This window comes from Numenius arquata, chromosome 3 (assembly GCF_964106895.1).
Source record: "Numenius arquata chromosome 3, bNumArq3.hap1.1, whole genome shotgun sequence".
NCBI classification, from domain to species: Eukaryota; Metazoa; Chordata; class Aves; order Charadriiformes; family Scolopacidae; genus Numenius; species Numenius arquata.
Genome location: NC_133578.1, coordinates 70,025,273 through 70,046,999, shown reverse-complemented (window position 1 = coordinate 70,046,999; position 21,727 = coordinate 70,025,273). Strand labels below are relative to the sequence as shown.

The following is a 21,727-nucleotide window of genomic DNA, read 5'->3' as shown; positions in this document are numbered from 1 at the left end:
GTAGGGGTTCCCCAGGGATAGAGGGAGGGAAAGATGGGAACAGCATTCCTGCAACTTCCCATCCACTGCAAAGAGGCATGCAGGCAGGGAAGCAGGATTGCGGTACTTTCTCAGATATACGAGTTGTTCCAAACTCCTTCCGTTACCATTATCCAAAATTGCCTTTTAAGCACTGTGAGAGTTCCACTACTTAATTTTTTTCCCTTTTTTCACATTGGACCCATGGTTAAAGGAAAACCTTTTAAATTACGGTTATGTGGCTAGATTGAGATGGGGTCAAATTAAATGGGTCCTTACTGCCTTGAAAAATAGTTTTATAGAATCATAGAATAGAATCATGGAATGGTTTGGATTGGAAGGGGCCTTTAAAGGTCATCTAGTCAACCCTCCTGCAATGAGCAGGGACATCTTCAGCTAGATCAGGTTGCTCAGAGCCCCGTTCGGCCTGACCTTGAATGTTTCCAGGGATGAGGCATCTACCACCTCTCTGGGCAACCAGTTCCAGTGTTTCACCACCATTTTCAATGTAAAAAATGTCTTCCTTATATCTAGTCTGAATCTCCCCTCTTTTAGTTTAAAGCCATTACCCCTTTTCCTGTCACCACAGGCCCTATTTAAAAGGTCTGTCCCCATCTTTCTTATAAGCCCCCTTTAAATACTGGAAGGCCACTATAAGGTCTCCCCGGAGCCTTCTCTTCTCCGGGCTGAACAGCCCCAGTTCTCTCAGCCTGTCCTCATAGCAGAGGTGCTCCAGCCCTGTGATCATCTTCGTTGCTTCCTCTGGACCCACTCCAACAGGTCTATGTCTTTCTTGTGCTGAGGGCTCCAGAGCTGGACACAGTACTCCAGGTGGGGTCTCACCAGAGCGAAGCGGAGTAGAGAGGCAATTTATATGAAAATAACTCAAGGAATTTATTTGTGTTTCCTTGTAGGTGGCATTAAGTGTCCTGTTTGCAGCTTTGTATACGGTACAAAATGGGAATTCAACAGACATCTTAAAAACAAGCATGGAATGAAGCTAGTGGAACACGATGGGGAGACCAAGTGGGAGGTAAAGCAATGTTGCCATAGCTCTGGCCCTAAAATTTCAAAAAGTTCTTGGGAGAAAAGTAAAGATAGGAATAAGAAGTATTAAAAAATGTGTTCTTGACTTTGTATAAGATCAGGAGGTCATGTGATTTCATCTCCATTTTGAATGCATACATTTCTGTGACTGTTAAGCTTGACTCATTTAATATATAGTAGGATTAACAGCACTGTATGTGCTTACTTCTGCATTTTAGGGCTCTAGTCCTCTATTTGCAGCAGAAAGGGTGAAAGTTTTAGCAAAAAAATGTGAAATTGAAAAGCTAACTGCATTTTGTTATATGCCAAATAGTTGCTGGCATTAACTGCAAGATGTGCAAAGCTGTAAGCTAATATTGAATTATTGAAGGAAGCTTATGTCTTGGTCCAGAAAGGGTTAGAATCTAGAAAACAGAATTTTTTTAATTGATCAGCTAAAAAAGTGGTATTATTATATAGAGTGTGTCTTCTATCATTTGTTCGTGTTTACAGCTTCACTCCAAAGTATACAGAAAACACAGTATCACTAAGATCAGACCTTAAAAAAATCAAGTTAGACCTAAGAAGCTGGGTTAGAAAAAAAGAAACCAACGACATTATTTTTTTCGTTTTGGAGTGGGGTAGGGTAGCTACCTTGAGAGGTCTTACCCTTTCAAGCTTTCCTCTGCTGTTATGTGTGTAGCTGTTGGTTTTAAAATAAAAACTGTTTCTCTTGCTGAGAGTCAGCAGAGCTGACTGTAGAGCAGAAGCCATGCGAAAAGCACAGAGCTATGTAGACTTTATTTAAAAAATTACAGTTGGCAAGCTGTGTCTTTTCCACTGCCTGTGTAGGTTATTGTTGGTGTCCAATGAGGGAAAAAGCCAGAAGTCAGCTGCAGTTGGCTGACCTCCACAGTTTAAGACCTGTTCTGCTAAATTTCAGGCAGTCCTAGTCCCCATTATAAACCTAATGCCTGATTTGGAAGAGCTGTCCTGCAGGTCTTGTTCAACAGTTTTTGAGTATCCACAGACATAATGCTAAGTCCTTGAAAAATATCAAAGTAGGTTCTATATGGTCAGTTACTCAGAGAAGACAGGGCAAGCATTTTAAAACATAGTCCTTCAAAGTTTTATATTCACATGCATTCCACAAACGATTCTCTGTACACTCTCCCAGTAGGTGCCCAAACCTGAAAAAATAAGAGGACGTCCAGGATGCAGTCATGTTTCTGCTCTTGAAACGGCTATAAATAAAGAAGTCCCATCAGAACAGGAATACATGTTGACAGCTTGTCTTGAAAACACATAGTCATAGAAAGGATAATTTTCCTAAAATAAAATGCCACTTTCAAACTTCAGAGGCATTTTACCAGATCTGCAAGGACATGCATTATAAACTAATTTTGCCCAAAAGGTCTTTACTAGACCCTGATAGAATAAAAGCCTGTTTTTAGTTGTAGAATAACTGCAATAAAAATGAAGTAAAGGAAATCTAGCAGGCTTAAAACAATTTGTGATGTAGAATCTAGAAGAAAACTATGGGATGATACCCCAACTCAACTGCCATGTAATGATGTTCTTGAATTCTGTTTCACCCAGTATTTCTATAACTCTTGTTTACAAGAGTTACATGAGAGTGAGATTATTCATGCATTGGCTGGGTTTTGTTTTCAAGTTAACGGCTGAAGTTTCTGAAGAAGCATCCACTCAATATCTCCATATTACGGAGGCTGGAGAAGATGTTCAAGGCACTCAAGCTGCAGTAGCTGCATTGCAGAACCTTAGATATACTTCCGAGAATGGTAAGTTACCTTCTTTAGGTCAGAACACAAAATACATCTTTTTTTCATAAATATCTAATTCTTCTGGGTATACTGGGCAATACTTGATCTCCTGTGGAATTATTAAAAATGACAAAATTTTTCATCTATAACTTACTTCTGGGGCTTTATATTTTTCTTCTAGGATAAATAATGAGAAATGACCATTTTTCATGAATTTCTGTGTCCTTAAATCATTAATACTTGCCACAGTCTGTTTTGCACTTTATTATTAGGTGTGTGGAATTTCCTGCCTGTATTATTAAATATATTGTGAAATCAGCTGTCTTGGCAGAGTAGATGGTGTGTATCTAATGGCAATTCTCTAGTTATTATTTTTCTCCCTGCTTAAGTCAGCGAACCTGCAGAAGTCACACAGTGGAACAGCTCATTTACCATTTTCCCAAGACAGTACTAATATACTTAATTCTGATGATACGCAAAACAAAGTAAGCCATTCTGTATCGGATTGAGGAAGAACAAGAGCGGGATTAGATAATGATTGCTAAGTGGGAAATAACCAAAGCTGTAAGAAAAGAAAAAACGTTCAGGTTTCTGAGAGTTTTAAAACAACATCAGGGACTAGACGAGATGTTCATATATCTTTTTTTTATATATGTAAATAAATGCGTGAGTTATCAGAAGATAACATTTTACAATTCTTTACCATTATGGTCTTTAAAGTTCATAACACAGATATGTTTCAAAACCTCCCATTGTTAATGGAATTTCTAAGCATGTTGCAATTAAATTACATTACTGACAATTTCTGTATATTATATTTTAATGACTGGGAATTTTGAATGAGTAAAAACCTCTTGAGAACTTTTCTTAAGCTTTCGTACATTTAAATTAAAATAACATGATCATCGCATATGCTGTACAGAACATTTTTGATTTTAAGCATTAATTTTTGAAGTAGAATAATTTGCTTTAATGCGTCCAACTTTGGATACTCTTCCAGCATATTCCTTCTAGGTATGCAAAACAGTAGTATCTTGTCTAAAGGCAGTTATATAGGAAAAAAAAAAACTAAAGCAAGCAAACATTTTTTTAGTGCTCAGATAAGCTTGTTTCTCATGTAGATAACAAAATGTAACTACTTTCTGTTTTAAATGAAATTACCTGACCTAGATCCCCATAACAATATCAGCCTTATCTTGAAAGGGTTTGGGGTTAAGAGATGAGCTTTATTCTATTTACTGTCTCTTCCCTGGCTCCAACAGTGATTACAGCAAATATAAGGCAGCTTTAACATGACCCTGAGAGTTTCTTTCCTTTCCTGACATATCTCTCATGCCTGGCATGTGGGAATGGTGGGCCACAGAAGGGGAATTCGTATTCCTGCATAACAAAAACCTCCAGCTTCCAAATATTTCCTTTTCACACTTTAGCAGAAGAGAGGGTGCATCTGTGTATGGGTTTGGTTTTTTTTTTTGTAAACTTGCCTATCCTTTGGCAGAGCTACACACATCAAGAGGATTTTTAAAAAAGAATAAACATGTTCTGATCCCATGCTTATAAAATGATAGGCAGGAGCTCTCTCAGCAATTAACTTTTCCCTTCAGCGCATTAGTGATAACAGTATTTCTTTTAGGTTGAGGGGTAGGCAGATGGCCGGACAGATGGTAAACACATGTAATATACCAAATAGCTGTTGTGGTTATAGGTATAGAGTTCAGGTTCTGTTTAAGCTGAATGCCTGGCAGATACACATTTGCATTTGTAAAGTCTTGCAGCTTCCTAATTTACAGGTACTGCTATGAGTTGTACCTGTTGTTTGTTTATGCAGTGTATTCTTTTAGATCCCTTTCAAATAGGCATAAAAATGATGAGTGTGGCTTCACTTGCTGATTCATGCATTCTTCAGGCAAATTTGTTTTGTGAATACATTCCTGCCATAGATCTATTATTAAAGTGTCACGTTATTGAGCTATTTGAAATTTATAAACAGTGCTGTGAGTCGGGTTTAAGGCAGAAGGGGAAACAGTGCCTGTAGCACTGAGATTCATGTACCCTTAGAGCTGTTTTACTATAATGATCTTATGGTTACTGTCTTTCTGATAAGGTGAAAGACTTGATCCAACAGCTGTAAACATCCTGCAGCAAATCATTGAGTTGGGTTCGGAAACGCATGATGCTACAGCAGTTGCTTCTGTAGTTACCATGGCACCTGGCACTGTGACAGTGGTAAAGCAGGTAAGAGCTTTTTTCTTCTCTAAAAATGCTATATTTCATTTTCATATATTTATTGTGAAATAAACATTTAGCAAGAGCTAAATTTTGAGTGAGACATACAGAATTTTCCCTAAACTAATTTTTGACTAGGCGTTGTACGTATGTTTGTATTCACACACGCGTAGATGTTTATACATATATACACATACTTGTTTATACATATAAAAATGAATACATTTTTCCATGTATAAAAGATACGAGTCACCAAGTACACACATGTATATGTACGTATATACATGTGTGGGTGTGAGAAAATACCAGTTTTTTTCTAGGAGGCATTTTCAGGCTTTTTAAAATAACATACCTGCATTGTGGGTGGGCATTTAGTCCCGTTGTCATCTAAAAGAATCAGGTCCTTGGCACAGTGTTCATCCACGAACAGGAGACAAACCCTATAAGATATTGGCACACGTAATTTTAATGTATGTATATTTTTCTTTAAGTCTGGTATAGCACAGTTTTTGCTAAAAATAATTGCAACGTACAGTATTACTAAAGTACTTTAGAAATTAAGAATGGTAAGGTATACAAAATCAGCAAGTAAAAGGAAATAATTTTCAACTTGAGGTGGCTGTTGAGTGCAAACATCAAGCCTTTTGTGCAGTATTTCAGCCTCAGGTGTCTGCTAACTTTGTTGCTGACATTTTATATTTCTCCTCAGTGTTCTCCAAGTTTCATCTGTTCCTGCTGTTTCATCATAGCTCTGCTTATCCCTGTTCCCATTCTGTTCATTGATTCATTGGAGTCTCTGCACTCCATGTGGTTGATAGGTGAGGGAAGGAAAGTACATGAGAAGTCTAATTCCTGAAGAGTTTAAGTAACTCCCTTTTATTTGAATGAACCAAAAATCTGGTTATTCTGAGACCTACAGCTAACTTTTGAGTGTAGTATTTTTTGTGGTGGTGTGGATGTTGAATTCATGAGAGCTCCACAGATGTGGGAAGTCTGTAGTCTCTGAATACGCTATTTGGATAATTCCTAAACCTGCCATCCGAATGTCAGGGAGATAAGGCAGAATTTCAGGACAAAGCATTTTGAGATGTTCCTTTGCAATACTTAACAGCTATTTTGATTAGAAATCATGTAGGAGTTTTTTGGTTTTGTTGAAGAATAACAGATCCAACTTTGGAAACTAAATTCAGTCATTGAAGAAATGTTTTCGTCGTCTTTATGTGCAAGTTTCAAAACAGCTTTAACAGTAGAGTCACTGCTGACTTCTACCTGTGCTATACATGTGATCTAAGTGTTGAATACAGCGTTAGCCCTTGGTGTTTGTCTGTGCTGTCTGTTAATATTACTGAAACCTGTTCTTCCCTTAAAAATGTATCTTTTGAGGCCCTTCTACTAAAAGGCTAGGAAAAAGTGACTTGAAGTAGCAGCTGCTAAGGAGAAACTATGTTTTGATATATGAATGTTAAACTTAAAAAATACATAATTTGAAAAATTCAGTGATTCTTCCTTCTCCAAGTATTAAATCTGATCAATGTCTGATTTCGTCTTAAAACCTATTGTCTTCCTTGTTAGACCATCTGAATTTGCTGACAGCTTTTTGTAAGTAAATGTTTATATCCCAAATCAGTTCTCTCCCTCACTTTCTAATCTATATTTCTGGCATTTGAGTTTACAAGCTGCTAAACATTGATTACTTTTTTCCCTTGCGTTGTATGTATCAATAATTCTTAGTGGTCTCATGTCAAACTGTGACAAGCTCCACTCCTATGTCAAATCAAATACTGAATTCTTAGAACACAGAATCTCTTTCCTGCTTTTCTTTTTTGTTTTCTTTCCCCTCTTTTAGTCTTGTTAATATGAAACCCCTAACTTGGAAAGAACCAAAATCAGTGAAGAATTTAAGTATATCTCAAGCTGAGTGATCTTGTGCTACCTCTGTTTACGCTGGATTTTAGTAATGTCTTACTTTGATGCTCAAACCCCGTTCCTCTATTAATCTTTATCTTGCTTGTGAATGTCTACTCATTTCTTTCTCTGGTAGCCTCAGTGACTTTTCACTGTGTGTGTGCAGAAGAGTGCAGGTCTGTGATTTCCCAGGGGAGGATGAGGTGGCAGTACACCTGCCGACAGCGCACTGGCTGCTTAGTTACCTGCAGTGGGCTTTATGGAAGTAGAGCGAGGACCAAGGGAGGTTTGGAGATGATGATGATGGTTATTTCTCTTTTAAATTTTTCTCTTTTAATTTTCTATATAAATCAGTGTTTCATTAAAGTCTGTTTGATCTGTTGTAGAGCTTTAGTTAGTTTCTAGTTCTTGTCTTCCTACCAGAAGATTGCCTCAGAATTATAGCCGCACCCATTTTTAATTTGAGGGAAATAAGTCTTTAAATGCTATTAACGTGACTGTAATCCTCTCCTGCTCAGAATTCTCAGCTCTTTATTCTTCAATACTGAGTTGCTTTCTGTGAGGTATCACTCATTCGTACCTACAGTTTTGTCAGGTTCTAATTATGCCGAGTTCCTAATTGTTAACCTTGAAGTGATCTTAAGACATGTTCATATTTCACTTTCCTACTGGAAAATTTATTCCACACTTTCTTTGGTGACCTTCAGCTTCTCTTGTGGATTGTGAGACAAAAAATTCATTCCGGGTGTCAGCAATATATCAGCATCATCTGTCACTGAATTTCCACTCTTGTTCTTTAATGGCTTCACTGAGTCCTTGCTTAGCAGCTTGGTTCCATTTTTTTCCTTAACAACATTTAGTGTAGTTGTTCTGATTTTTATGCTGTTATGTTGGTTTTTTTCTTTTTCTCTAAGGACATACATTATTCACTTTTTTCATCACTTCTTACCTTCATATCTCATTTTTAGCTAGCCCTTGCAAGTTGCCCTCATATTTCTTCTATATTTGCACCAAGAAATTTCTTCTAAATCCTAAATTACTAGAAAGTTTTAAAAGTATTTTTTGCTGTAAATGCTACACTATCTTGTTGCTATCTTCGTCTCCCATTTCCTTTCTGGAACTTTCTCCCACAGCTGTCCTCTGTCTTACTTTTCACCCGTAAAAGTGCCATTTACACCTGATCCTTAAAATTCTGTGTGAATCCAGATGTATCTATCAATAACGCTGCCATCTTCATGTTTTAGCACTTTCCCTGACCTGTGCGCTCAGATACCTTCGGTCTGCAGTCCTTGTTGTCTTTCAGGTTAATGCAAGACTTTTACCTTCAGAAACAAACTCTGTCTTTATCCATAGATCCTTTTGAGCATAATTCAAGATGGCCAGTGTATTAGCTGGATTTGACTAGTATATTTTTAAAATTGTTTTCTACTAGGTCACAAGACAGAAAGGATACCATGTTTGAGGTGTTCTTCTGTTAAATTACTGTTCTGAGTTGCATGTAGTCTTATTGCAAGTATCTTAAAATCATGAGTACACATTATAATGGAGGTGAAATCAAGTTCAGATGGTCTGTTCAAAGCCCCCAGCTCCTGAACTGGGTGTTGAGAAGAAAAAAAATTGTGTTCTGACTTTGGAAATTTTATATAGAATCATAGAATGGTTAGAGTTGGAAGGGACCTTGAAGTTCATCGAGTTCCAACCCCCCTGCCATGGGCAGGGACACCTCCACTAGACCAGGTTGCTCAAAGCCCCATCCAGCCTGGCCTTAAACACTTCCAGGGATGGGGCATCCACAGCTTCCCTGGGCAACCTGTTCCAGTGCTTAATCACCCTCACAGAAAGAATTCCTTCCTAATATCTAATCTAAATCTCCCCTCTTCCAGTTTAAAACCATTACCCCTTGTCCTGTCACTACCCTTCCTGACAGAGTCCTTCTCCGACTCTCCTGTAGGCTCCCTTCAGATATTGGAAGGCTGCTATGAGGTCTCCCCGGAGCCTTCTCTTCTCCAGGCTGAACCGCCCCAGCTCTCTCATCCTGTCTTCATAGGGGAGGTGCTCCATCCCTCTGATCATCTTCATGGCCCTCTGCTGGACCCGTTCCAACAGGTCCATGTCCTTCCTGTGTTAAGGACTCCAAAGCTGGACACAGTATTTCAGGTGGGGTCTCATGAGCGCAGACTGAACTATCTGACCTCCTGGAGTCAAGGAGGAGGGAGCCAGACTCTTTTCAGTGGTTGCCAGTGAGAGGATGAGGGGCAACGGGCACAAGCTGGAACATAGGAGGTTCCACTCAAATATGAGAAGAAACTTCTTTACGGTGAGGGTGACAGAGCCCTGGAACAGGCTGCCCAGGGAGGTTGTGGAGTCCCCTTCTTTGGAGATTTTCAAGACCCGCCTGGATGCAGTCCTGAGTAACATGCTCTGACATGCTCTGGGCAATCCTGCTTCGGCAGGGGAGTTGGACTAGATGATCGTTATGGTCCCTTCCAACTCTAAAAAATTCAGTGAAATTCAGTGAAATTTGATGAAAGAGAACACTTTGACAACATAGCAATAACCAATCTCAGCCTGACTTAGGGTTCAGCTTATGATTTTAAACCAAAGAAAAGCAAATTTAGCCCTATTTATCTTGCATTATGATTGGGAAATAGGAATCGTTAGTTCTGATAGAGTCATGTGTATGAGGCATTTCAATGATTGTGTCTAGAGCACAAAATGACTTTAGCTCATTCTTGCCTGAGAGTCGGTATACTAAACTGTTACCAACCGTTACCAAAGTTACACTTTTTCTGGTATCTAATTTGGGAGAAATCTTGCTGCATGACAGCTCTGAAAACATGTAGCTGCTAAGGAAAGTAATGCACACCAAGTGGCTGAGAAAAAATGTTAATAATGTGAAGTTTTTTCAGTATGATCTGAGATTGGCAAGAATCCACACTGAAACTTTAATCACAGCAGGGCAGGAGAAGTGTATACTTGCCAGTTTGAGTCCTTTTCAGTTACTAGTGATCCAGTCTGGATCTCCTGACAGAGCTAATGAAGAGATTTCTTTATGGCATGATATTTGAGCTCTTCTGCACTACTTAAAGACCAAAAAAAGTTACAAGGTGGGGAAAAGGTGAGAGCAAAGAGTGCTAAGTTTGAAGAATAACTAGAAAAGGGGCTAATAAATGCTTAGAAAAGGCAGGAAATATTGTTCATGGTGGATGGTAAACACAGACAAGAAATTGGGAAGAAAGCAGTTTTGTGGGAGCAGAAGATGGGGAAGAAGATTGTATTAATTACTAATCATTATTATTAATTACTAAGATGATTATTATATCAGTATGCCTGCACAATTATTCGTCTTTAGTCCATTTTCTTTTTCAACCCAATGGGATGTAAGTCCTTCCTGTTATTGAGGCCAGAAAGCTGGTGTCCTCTTCAGGTGGGATTCTTGGGCCTTGCTGACTTGTTCTGCATGATGACTTCTATAAGGTCCCTTATTTCAACCACTTAGCTCAAATGGTTGTCCAAGCCATCATTATTGTATGCTACAGTTAACTCTGATAGTCTTCTTTCTGACATTCGCAGACTGTGTTTTGCCTCTTTCATGTTCTTCCGGAAAGATTCAAAGATTACTTTTCTCTGCCTCTTTTGACATCACCCTCTCTTATTCTGTTCACTTGATGTTTCTTTTTTTGCCACATCAAACAAAACCTTGGTTAAATTTCCTAGGGTTTTTACTCCTTTCTGACTTAGTCTCCTGTTTCTCATTAGCTGTAAAGATTTTGACTTCTACCTTTGCTCAGTCGATGAAGAATTAATTGCTCATTACTTTTTTTCAAATTTCTTAATACCGTCTTCCATATTGTGCTTAGTTATGTGGATTTTTAATTAAGAGCAATTTGTACCTCATTGTCTTCTTTCAATTACTCTTCAAATATATGATGACAGTAATTATCTGTGGTTAGGCTCTTGGTGTATTGATACTAATGCCTGTCCCACAAAACTACAGCTGTCTCATTCATGTTGTACTCCCCCACTTCACTTTTCCTGTGTCTGCTTACCTTCTCTTGTTTTGTATTGAAATTATAAGGCCTTTGGGGCATGTAGCATACCTGATACAATCCAGGTCCTGGTGCAAAGGACTATTTGAGTATTAAGAATAAAGAGTAGTAGTTGGCTGCTAAATTCTTTCTCTTCTTCTCCCATTCAGAAATAAGAGACAGGACTTATGTTACTACATCTGTAGCTTGGAGTGTAGGGTTAACTCTGTTCCTGAAAAGCATAGTAACCTGTTTTCAACCTAGACTTCTACATAATTTGCTCTTCAGAGTAAGTATATCAACTGTTTCACTAACTAAGCAGATCTTTATCAAGCTAAATAAAACATTTCCATACATTTCACCCTCTATTTTAGTTCCTTTCATCCTTTTATTCTATGATCTCTTCAGGCTCCAGTAAAATCCTACCATGGTAACAGTCACTTTCTTCAAAGTGACAGCAGTAGCAACGCACAGCAAAGATTACACACCAGCTTGAAGCCGATCACAAACCAGAATTTTATAGTGTAACATGTCTTCAAAAATAAATATCTAATAATATTAGCATGGCTGTTGTGTCAAAGGTGCATTCCAGCAGCACGCCTTGTATTTCAGTCTGGCTCTGATTTGTATCTGCATGATGCTGGGTGTGCTGTTAATCTAGAAAATTCGCCAATACGTGGATTTATATATAGCTTGATTGTGAAGATTATGATTCTTTTAGGACATGGAGCAATTTGATAGTACCTGCAAAGGAAAGTTTTAGTTGGGGCAGATGGCCCTGTTTTCTCAGGCTCTCTGGAGTTCTTGTCATCTGTGTAACATAGAGATAAAATCTCATTTTAACATTACTGTCCTGTTAGAAGTCTTGAAATGATGGCAATCTTGCCATACTTCCACAGAAGGAAATCTGGTCATACAGCATTTTGTCAGTTGAGGGAAGTTGCCAATGACAGTCTGTGTCAGGATATATTCAACCAGCCAGTTGTTAAAACTTTTTAAAAATCTCCATTACCAATATGAAGATTTGTTTGCCACCTTGCATTTTGCATATTATGCAAAGCAACTATTGCATATTCAAGTCTCTTCTTATTCCGAGACTATTGTGTGCCAGATTGTCTTTGTTTTGTAGCTTATTACAGAGAATCATGTGATCAAATTACAGTGTTTTTTGTGTGCGTCTCTGTGTCTTTTTCACACAATATATCTATATGTAAACTAGAACCAAAAGAAAGAGTTCAAATTATTCAAATGGCACAGAACAAAATGGTAGAGACATTCCTGTAGGCACCAGCACAAGCTGAAACATCACGTATCCAGGTGCTCTCTGTGATCTAAAATGCTGATACTCACTTTTCCTTTTAATCCTTTCTGTAGATATTTTGTATATTTTCTTACTGTGGTGTCTATAGAAATAGGAGCATCTATAAACTAGTGTAAGGTTTTGAAATCCTGCAAGATCCCTGTGATTAACTTTTCTTCTTCATGGTAAACTGAAAGGCAGCATTCAATCTGAAATCAAGGGGGAGATTCTGTAGAGGATTTTGGGTCAAGCCCAGCAAGACTGTTTTAAACACTCTGGACCTGCAACTCCTGCTGACTTCAAAAGAAATTTAAGATATTCATTATTTCTCAGATTGAGCTCTAGAATAAGAAAGCGGCTTACTGCAAAAATATTTTTTTTTATTCCTTTTCAGGGAAGGGAAGAAGTGTTTTTAATGGCTTGACTTAATTTCTCTCAAATTAAAAAAAATCTGCTTGTTTTGAAAGGACGACATTCCTCTAAGAATTTTTGAGACATTTTTAATGTCTCTTACATGTATTTGGATGGTCCTCAGGTATTTAAATTAGTAACATTTATAATTTCAAAATGTTGAGCTTCTTAGGAAGACGTAGGGGTGAAAGTTCCCTTGGCTTTTGTGACAGACACATTTAGCTAGTAAAGAATATTTATGCAGGTACTGAATTGATTTAATGTGCCAGCTGTGTGTGGCTTCAGCTTCTTGCTGTCATTCTTTAGCGAAGGATAAGCAGCCAGATGCTTTTCAGCTGGCTCTCAAACAGAAAAGAGGTCTTGGCTGCTACTCTTCAAAAGATTTCAGATGCCAATAAAAAGAATGGAGTGTAGTGACTTCATTCATCCTGATGGCAGCTGTCCCACTGTTTCATCAATTTGAGGGATGTGAATTAACGTTTTGAGATTATTCCCTGTGGAACAATCTAATAGGAACCAAGCAGAAGCATGTAAACATTGAACAGATTTGAAATGTAAATATCCAAAATAATGTGGTGATTTGTCAAACTAAAAGGATTACAGATAGCTGTCCAAAAAAGATACTGGGAGCTAGAAACACCAGAAATAAGGGCATTAGTCTTCTTTACCCTGCATGACAAGGCTATTAAAATCACATTGATAAAGTCAGGTAGGAAGGTTAAATTAACTTTCTTTATTGGCCATTTTCATTTCAAAAGCATATAAAACTGAGTAAGTATTAGATTGCTGCTATTGAATTGAATGGAATTCTGGTTTCATTTCATTTTTGTGTCAACTGTGCTTTATTTATTTTCCTTTCTTCGTTATGTATGTACACTCACAAAACTATTTAAAATTATTTATGGGTTTTGATTTACAGTGACTAAAGCGAGACTGTACGAGATCCTTCTCAGGCTGCGTTGTGCATTCTCGCAGCTCTTAGCAGATGCAGTATAATTTTTCTGGCCTGAGGCATTTTGTCAAGGGGTTATGTATATTATGTATAGTGTCTAACACAGGAGAAGTTAGTATATATTGCATAATTAAAAGGCCAAATTTTAGGCACGCCTATTTGTGGGGTTTTTTTTATGATCTCTAGTATCAAGGGCTGTAATTGTAAGCCAATTTGTAACGAGCTGTGAGATTTTAATTATCTAACATTTTTAACTGCAGCTTCCTATCTGGATTTGCTTGTGATAGACTTGTGTCTGCCTGTTACGATCTTCATTAGTAGATCACGGGTGACGTTACAGTGGGGTTCTGCTACAGGCTGCCTGACCAGAAGAGGGAGCAGATGAGGTCCTCTCTAGGCAGCTAGGAGCAGCTTCACGTCCTCCTGGTGGACTTCAACCACCCCCTTATCTGTTGGAGACACACAGCAACGCAAAAGCAATCCAAGAGGTTTGTGGAATATATCGATGATGACTTCCTTCTCCAAGTGATAGAGGACCCAATGAGGAGAGGAGCTATGCTGGACCATGTTCTAACCACCAAGGAGGGACTGGCAGGAAATATGAAGCTCAAGGGCAGCCTTGGTTGCAGTGACCAAGAAATGGTGGAGTTCAAGACCCTTAGAGCGGTGAGGAGGGCGCACAGCAAGTTGACAACCCTGGACTTCAGGAGAGCAGGCTTTCACCTCTTCAGGGATCTGCTTGGTGGAGTCCCATGGCATAAAGCCCTGGAGGGAAGAGGGGCCAAGAAAGCCAGTTAATATTCAAGGATCACTTCCTCTGAGCTCAGGAGAGATGCATCCCAGCAAAGAGGAAGTCAGGCAAAAACACCAGGAGGCCTGCATGGATGAACAGAGAGCTCCTGAACAAACTCAAACAGCAAAAGGAAGCCTACAGAGGGTGGAAGCAAGGACAGGTGGCCTGGGAGGAATATAGAGAAATTGTCCGAGCAGCCAGGGATCAGGTTAGGCAAGCTAAAGCACTGATAGAGTTCAGTCTGGCCAGGGACAGCAAAGGCCACAAAACAGCCTTCTGTAGGTATGTTGGTGGCAAAAAGAAGACCAAGGAAAATGTGGGTGCTCTCCAGAAGGAAACGGGAGACTTGGTCACCCGTGACTTGGAGGAGGCTGAGGCATTCCACAACGTTTTTTCCTCAGTCTTCAGCAGCAAGTGCTCTAGGCACACCACCTAAGTTGCAGAAGGGTGGGACTGCTGTACTGATCTACTGTATGTCCTTTCACACAAGAGCTGGCACTGGAGCAGGTAGCCTCAGGAAAGAGGGGAGGACAGTTATAAAAAGGGAGTCGTGTGTACGAAATCACAAAATTCATAGAATCATAGAATGGTTTGGGTCGGAAGGGACATTAAAGATCATCTGGTTCCAACCCCCTGCCATGGGCAGGGACACCTCCCACTAGAGCAGGTTGCTCAAAGCCCCATCCAGCCTGGCCTTGAACACTTCCAGGGATGGGGCATCCACAGCTTCTCTGGGCAACCTGTTCCTATTGCTTTCAGTAGGACTTACTGTTTCTTTAGTAATAATAATAAAAAAAAAAGCTGGTGCTTGGGGAGGAACAAGAGAAAAAAAAGTTAACAGTGCTATGCTGTAAAAGAAACAGAACGTGGAAAGGACTTCAGATCATTCCTGTAGTTTTATCCCTCTAATCTGAATCCTGTGCAGGAAAGCCAGAGTCAGCATCAGTAGATACGATTGTGCTCTTGCGTTAAGGTCAATGACAATGGCAAGATTCTCTTTAGATGTTAAATCTTTCACCAGATAAAATCCACGTGTATTTCATCAGCATATCACAGACATACTGACTCTGGGACCTCTGAATAATTTAACACCTGAACATACTTGTTATTGTTCAAGAAAAAGCTTTGTAGAGCCTGATGAATTGAGTGAAAGTTCAAAGTGATATGAAGTCCTAAGGGGTTTGTGTGTCTCTTGAAATTTTTTTCATCTGCCAGGTATTTTAAACACAGAATTAAAAAGTGAAAAGTTGTTGCACAACAATGGGAATGGTTGCTTGGGGGAAAAAAAATGAAATTGGAGAAGAGCATCAGGAAAACAAACATATAGAACTCCTTTTTCTCCTTGCTGGTCTCTAAGGAGTCAAGCATATATTTGGAAGCTTCGCTGTGGTTCTTCCCTTCTGTTCCCGCTTCCCTCTTGAGCACCAACACTGGTCTTAGTTGTATTTTCTTGAACTTGATTGTTCTAATACTACTGTTTAGAAAACAATGTCATATAAATGAGAATTGGGGAAGAACTTTTTAATCAGCTTCTAATTGACAAAAAAAAAAAAGCCCTTTCTAATTTGCATAATTTAGGTTCTACACCTTGAGAATTCTACCATGTTTGACCTATTCTTTTCAAAATCGTTTACGCGTTCAGTGCTGCCAAGAGCACGCCATACAAGGGTACCCTGAGATCCAGTAAATCGATATCTATCAGTCCTTTGTTCTCTTTTTAGTACACTTTGTATGGTTATTGGAAGTACCGTGGGGTTTTGCTTTCCATCATGAGATGTAGGTGAGCCAGCGATTCTGTCTTCCTTCCCCGTTGTTGGTGTAAGTGGACAATTTATAGATGCACTTGAGGATATGAAAAAAGTATTTGTTGTAGAGAATGTGACCTCCTACAGATTCAATCAGGTACTTTCTTACAGTGAGAAATAAAAATGATTTCTCTCTGGAAGCTTACTTCATAAAACATTTGCTAAGCCTAAATGAAAGAGAAACAGGCCTTAACAAAAACAACCCATTTTCTGAAAAGAGAAGCAAGAGAGGATTTGATTAACTGCATGTTGCGCTTGCAGGTGGGTTGGCGTTTATGATCCAGCAAACAAAACAGCTCTCCAATGAACGCAGGGAATGGTGTTGGACTGAAAACATCTAACAAATGCCTTTGCATATATCTTGCATACCAAAAAATGACTATTCCATTCTCTCCTCAAAAGTACATTATTTTATCACTAACACTTGAGAGAATGCATTTCTTCCACATGATTTACAGTTTTCTGTTTTGTTTTTACTGGCCTGGAGTACCTTGTATGGGAATTCTGTATGGATCTGGTAAAGAATTAAGATTTGATCTTCAATTCTAGTAAGTACTGTAGTTTAATAATTGACAGACGTCTGTTTGAACTCTTAGAAATTGAAAACCAAATTGTGCTGTTTTTTTTTTTTTCTTTTTGACAAGAAGCAGAATGTTAAATAAAATCATTATTTTCAATTGTTTCTGTCACTATCCTTTCAATAATGTAAAAATTGTTGCCTCACAAACAGTAGGTCTTACGGGTCTATTTCAGTAATATTGACATTTCACTGTTTTCTAATAAAAGTCCATTAAGGTTTACAATGAAATTTTTACTTCTATGAGCAAACTGTTGGCTGGGGGGGGTGGGAGGGGGAAGAAAAGAAAAAGAAATGGTTACAGTAGATGTCTTTTCATGTGGTTTTCGATGGATTCTCATCTCAGAACTACTAGAGGAATTGTTTGACTTCAGATTTATTCAGATCAGAGCGGTTTTGAGTGAATGACTCCTGAGAGATTAAATCTGTCTCCAAAGACCTGTGTTCCTGGAACTTTGCAGCTTTCTCTGCATTTAACTGAGATGCTGCGTTACTGCTTTCAGTGTTCCCTCTGGCCATACACTTATTAATCAAAAGTGCTCACTACACATTTTGTGTAAAACTGACATTTTCTTTCAGAACAATCTGATTTCTAATTTCTGTGCTGTATTTCCATTAATCGTCACGATTAATGACATGAAATTGGAAAGGTGAAATTTCTGTAACCTCTTCAATTTCTCCACAGGTAAAAGAAGAGGAGCAATCGGCCAATCACACCTTGATGATTCAAGAGACACTGCAGCAGGCGTCGGTGGAGCTGTCTGAGCAGCATCACCTGGTAGTGTCCTCAGATGAAGTGGAGGGAATTGAGACAGTGACTGTCTATACGCAGGGTGGAGAGGCTTCAGAATTCATAGTTTATGTTCAGGAAGCTCTGCAGCCTGTAGAAGAACAAACTGTGGAACAATCGGTGCAGGAGCTCTAGAGAACAGCGGTCAAAGGAGGTGGCTACTTGATTTGCCAAAGCCAAAAGTTTGGGGTTTTTTTTTCCCTAGCCAAAAGCAAGCAAGCTGACAAATTTTCAGTTGATTTGTGAAACAAAACCTTGTTGCTAGATAGTGATCTGACTGGTTGGTATCAGGGACCTAAACATATTATGTACAAAACCTCCTCAGACTTTTTTTTTTTTTCTAAAAAATGTTCATATTTTGAGGAAAAAGTATTCTTCCCTTTCTTAGAAGATCTCTCACTTGATTCTGGTAAATCCCCACAAATATTGTCTGTTCAAACCCATGTTATCCCATAATAATAAAACGTCTGTAAAGGTAGCTAGAACGTCTAGAAAAGTCCATACATCCTATTTCATACATACTTAATATGTGCTTGACTTGACTGGAAGCAGGGTTCTTTTGTCTTTAAATTAGAAGGGCTTATTTCTGAGTACATGCTTAGAATGCGTTTGGCGAGTTGTGGATCTAACCCAAACAAAGACTCAAGACTTTAATTAGCAACGTACCACAGATGGACTGTAGTTTGTACTTGTGAGATGATCCTTTGAGTCCGGGAGGTTTTTAAAGCCATATATGATAATTCTGGGTACCAGTAGGATGACTGTTACTTAGAAAACTGAATAATGATAACCCTTTCTATCCCACTGGATAAATAAATACCTGTCCAGTACCATATGATGAAACCAAATCTGTCAAATCAATGAAATATTATTTTGTTTTTAAGAAAAAAAATATATTCAAATTATTTGTAAATGCTATAAAAGATATATGTTCATGTTTTAAACAGACATGCTTGTAAATATGATTGTGTGAAAGCACTTGTACAAAAAACATAAGTAAATATTGAGAAGAATCTAGTTATTCTGAATTATGCATGTATATAGTTCCAGATTTTTCTTCATGAATCTTGAATTGTTTCTGATTTAATATTTTTAAATTTGAGCTATAAAAGTTATTAATTAATAACAAAATTGTCATGTTTTTTCCTAATGCTCTAATTTCATACGTGTTGTCTTCCCTTTCACAGATAAGTAAAAAAAATGCTCTTTTGCACTGACTCTGACAAATTATTCCTTCAGTTAGTAGTCTCTAATCAAGAAAGTAGCATAATGAAGTCTAGGCGGACTTTTCTTTGTGATTGAACTTATTTGTGGGTGTTCTGGGTGGAAAAATGGGAAAAAGCTTTTAACTAAGATAAAATGTAGTGAGTTGTTTGTCTGCCTCTTCTGAGTCTGCTGGGTTCCATTAATGCTGTTCAAAATCCGAGTGAAAACATTTAGTGGTAGCTTCTCCCTTAACTGTGGTGGCAGGGAATTTAAATTTAAATTGAAAAGAACTGAAAATCATTCGAGTTTGGTGGCAGCCAAGTTTCCTCGGGCTTAATGTTGAAAGTGCACAAGAAGTCCCAGGGATGTCACATTTGTAGGATGGAGACCTTTGTGCCGTTTGGTGTAACTGGAGCTTGTCACAAATGTCAGTGTTGATTTTTTTATGTGTTCAGTAAACTTGGCTAGAATGAGCCATGAAGTGTTTGATAACATTTACAACATGATAGCACCGGTGCACAAAATGTATCAACTTGATTAATCTGCATAAGAAACTTTGTTTTCGTAATGACTGTTTAAAATTCAGTGTTGATTCGCAAGAATAATGTGTTCTATTAGTTAAAGGAGAAGAGAGTGGTCTCAAAAAGTTTTCTTAGAATTTGTTGAAATATTCACAGCCCACTTGCTGTTAGAACCACGTTTGGAAGAGCATCATGATCGTGTGTGGTAACAGCTATGTTCTTAACGTAAACCCTTTCTGCGTGACTTCAACGATGCATTATTATCTGTCGGGGGAGGGGGGGGGGGGGGAACGGAAAGGTATTTTGTGATGCATCACTCAAGAATTCTGAAGTAAATTATTTCCAAACAGACTCAGTACCTATGTCCATGAGAGGTGTGTTTGTATTTGGAGGAACATTTTTGGTTTGTTTTTTTTTTGCTTATTTTAATTCCAATATATCACATCCATGCACACCTACTGTAACTTAAGCCTTGATCTACAATTGACAAGTTAGACCACATTTTCCTATACTGAAGCATAAACATTTTTGTCAATTTTCTGTATCCTTTTTTTTTTAATTACTTTTAAAATACTTTTCAATGCAGGTCTTTTCTTAAGTTCCAGTTTTTTTCCCCAGCTCTTCTTGGAAGTGCAGCAGTTGGAAACAACACGAGGTGTAAGTCAGGAAGGACTTTCAGCTGTGTTGAGTACATTGATTTCTTGCCTCAATGATAACATTTTCTGTTTTTCTAGAATATGCAACACCTGTGATGCTATGAGGAGGTAAATACTTCCTCTTTAATGTAAGCAACTGTACTTTACAAAGTGAGATTTGCATTTTTTCAGAAGCATAAAGAAAACAGAGCTTTGTTTATACCAGACATTTGTTTTGCGAGGCAGTGACTTTCCAGTTGTCTTTTGTCTGGATTTGGAACGACCTAAAAGGTAAGAATTAAGTCTTTTTTTGCTTGGCAAGCTCTGCTTCTGTTGTCACCTAAACAGCACAGATTGTTTTCAGTGTAGATTCAACTCCTTTTATCCAATTAATCTTTTCTGAGGGTTAGGTGACCTTTTCAGTTCAGGGGAGACAAGCAGTTACGGTTTTAAAGTTAGTCAAGTAGCTTCTGTTTCTGAAGGTTATACATTCTTCCCACACACTGGTAATAGCATTTACTACACTGTATCATCTTCTGTTTTTTCTTCTTTCTTTGACACCTGAGGAGTATCTCGGTTTTAGGCTAACGCTTGGCAAATATTACTCTTTAAAAGTTTATGCATGCAGAAATCGAGTAACTGCTGGGCTAACTGATCTGCACAGCTGGGAACACATCAAATGGTTCTGCCAGTGTGCTGAGCTCAGAGGGGAGATAGGTCTTGGAATCGTGCAAAGATTTTAAAAAATGGGAAAAAAAAAGCTGCAAACAGTGGCAGCAGAGTCTTATTTAATGGAAGGTAAGATTCTGATGCTTGAAGCTACTAGTTCAAAAGGTCTTACAGAAATTAATTAGGACACTAGTTCTGGAAGGGCCTCATGTTACAGAATGGTATCAGCATCTGTACCCAAAGGGGAAAATGTGGACCTCACAGGGCAAAAGGCACTGAAGAGGGTATGGGAAATGGAGGTTTCAAAATTTTTTACATCCCTAATTTGTTATCTCCACACAGGATAATTTCTCTTGAGCAGATAAGAAGGTGGGATCTGCCTTCCTTTCTGATGTGGTTTGGTTTCTGTGCCTGATGTGGTTCCTGTCAATCCCAGCAGCGTTTCTTGATGCTGGTTATTTGTAGCTGTTGTAGCATCCTAACTTAGATGAAGCTGCGCTGGCAGAGACTTTGTGCTGGCATCTGTCACTCATCTGCAAAATCCACGGGGTGAGAAGAGAAAAGAACTCCATTCTTCTACTTCACTCTTTGATGTATGAAATCACAGCTAGAGAGAAGAGTTAGACCAATTGCGCTTACTATAATAAGGAATTGCACTCCGTGACTGTATATACTTGAAATGAATGCTTTTAATGGCATGTTTTCAAACAAGATTACAGAAGTGACATCACTGCAAGTCTTGAGATTTTCAAAATATTTTAATAAATTTCTTCTAAAGTTATAAAGTTGAGTCCACACAGCATCCTGGCGCTGCCATAGAGAATGTGGCACTTCATCCATTTGGTCTTAATAACTGAAAAGAAAAATGCTTCAACGTTCCAATGAGTTTGCTCCCAACATGGACATGTGCCTTACAAACTTAACAAAACCAAAACACATAAAAGAAACTCCTGCATCTCGAGAGTGAGCAAGTACTGTTAGCACAGTAGAGGAAGGAAGAAAATAGCAGAAATAATATTGTAAGATATTCAAATGTTCAAATAAATGTTTTAAGCTCCAAGTGGGCAGAGAGTTGTGGGAG

The 21,727-nt window shown here is 38.4% G+C and overlaps 1 protein-coding gene across 3 annotated transcripts in view; it reads left to right on the top strand.

Moving 5' to 3' along the window:
• Nucleotides 1-17,750, top strand: part of ZFAT (zinc finger and AT-hook domain containing) — a 75,801-nt gene extending 58,051 nt beyond the window's left edge. For 2 of the 3 annotated variants that reach the window (XM_074145187.1, XM_074145184.1), the window contains 4 exons: nucleotides 933-1,051; nucleotides 2,720-2,846; nucleotides 4,933-5,063; nucleotides 17,511-17,750. In XM_074145187.1, the coding sequence (XP_074001288.1) occupies nucleotides 933-1,051; nucleotides 2,720-2,846; nucleotides 4,933-5,063; nucleotides 17,511-17,750 (617 nt within the window). The remainder of the gene's footprint in view (nucleotides 1-932; nucleotides 1,052-2,719; nucleotides 2,847-4,932; nucleotides 5,064-17,510) is intronic. The other variant, XM_074145186.1, reaches the window with a different exon arrangement.
• Nucleotides 17,751-21,727: the final 3,977 nt, after the last annotated feature.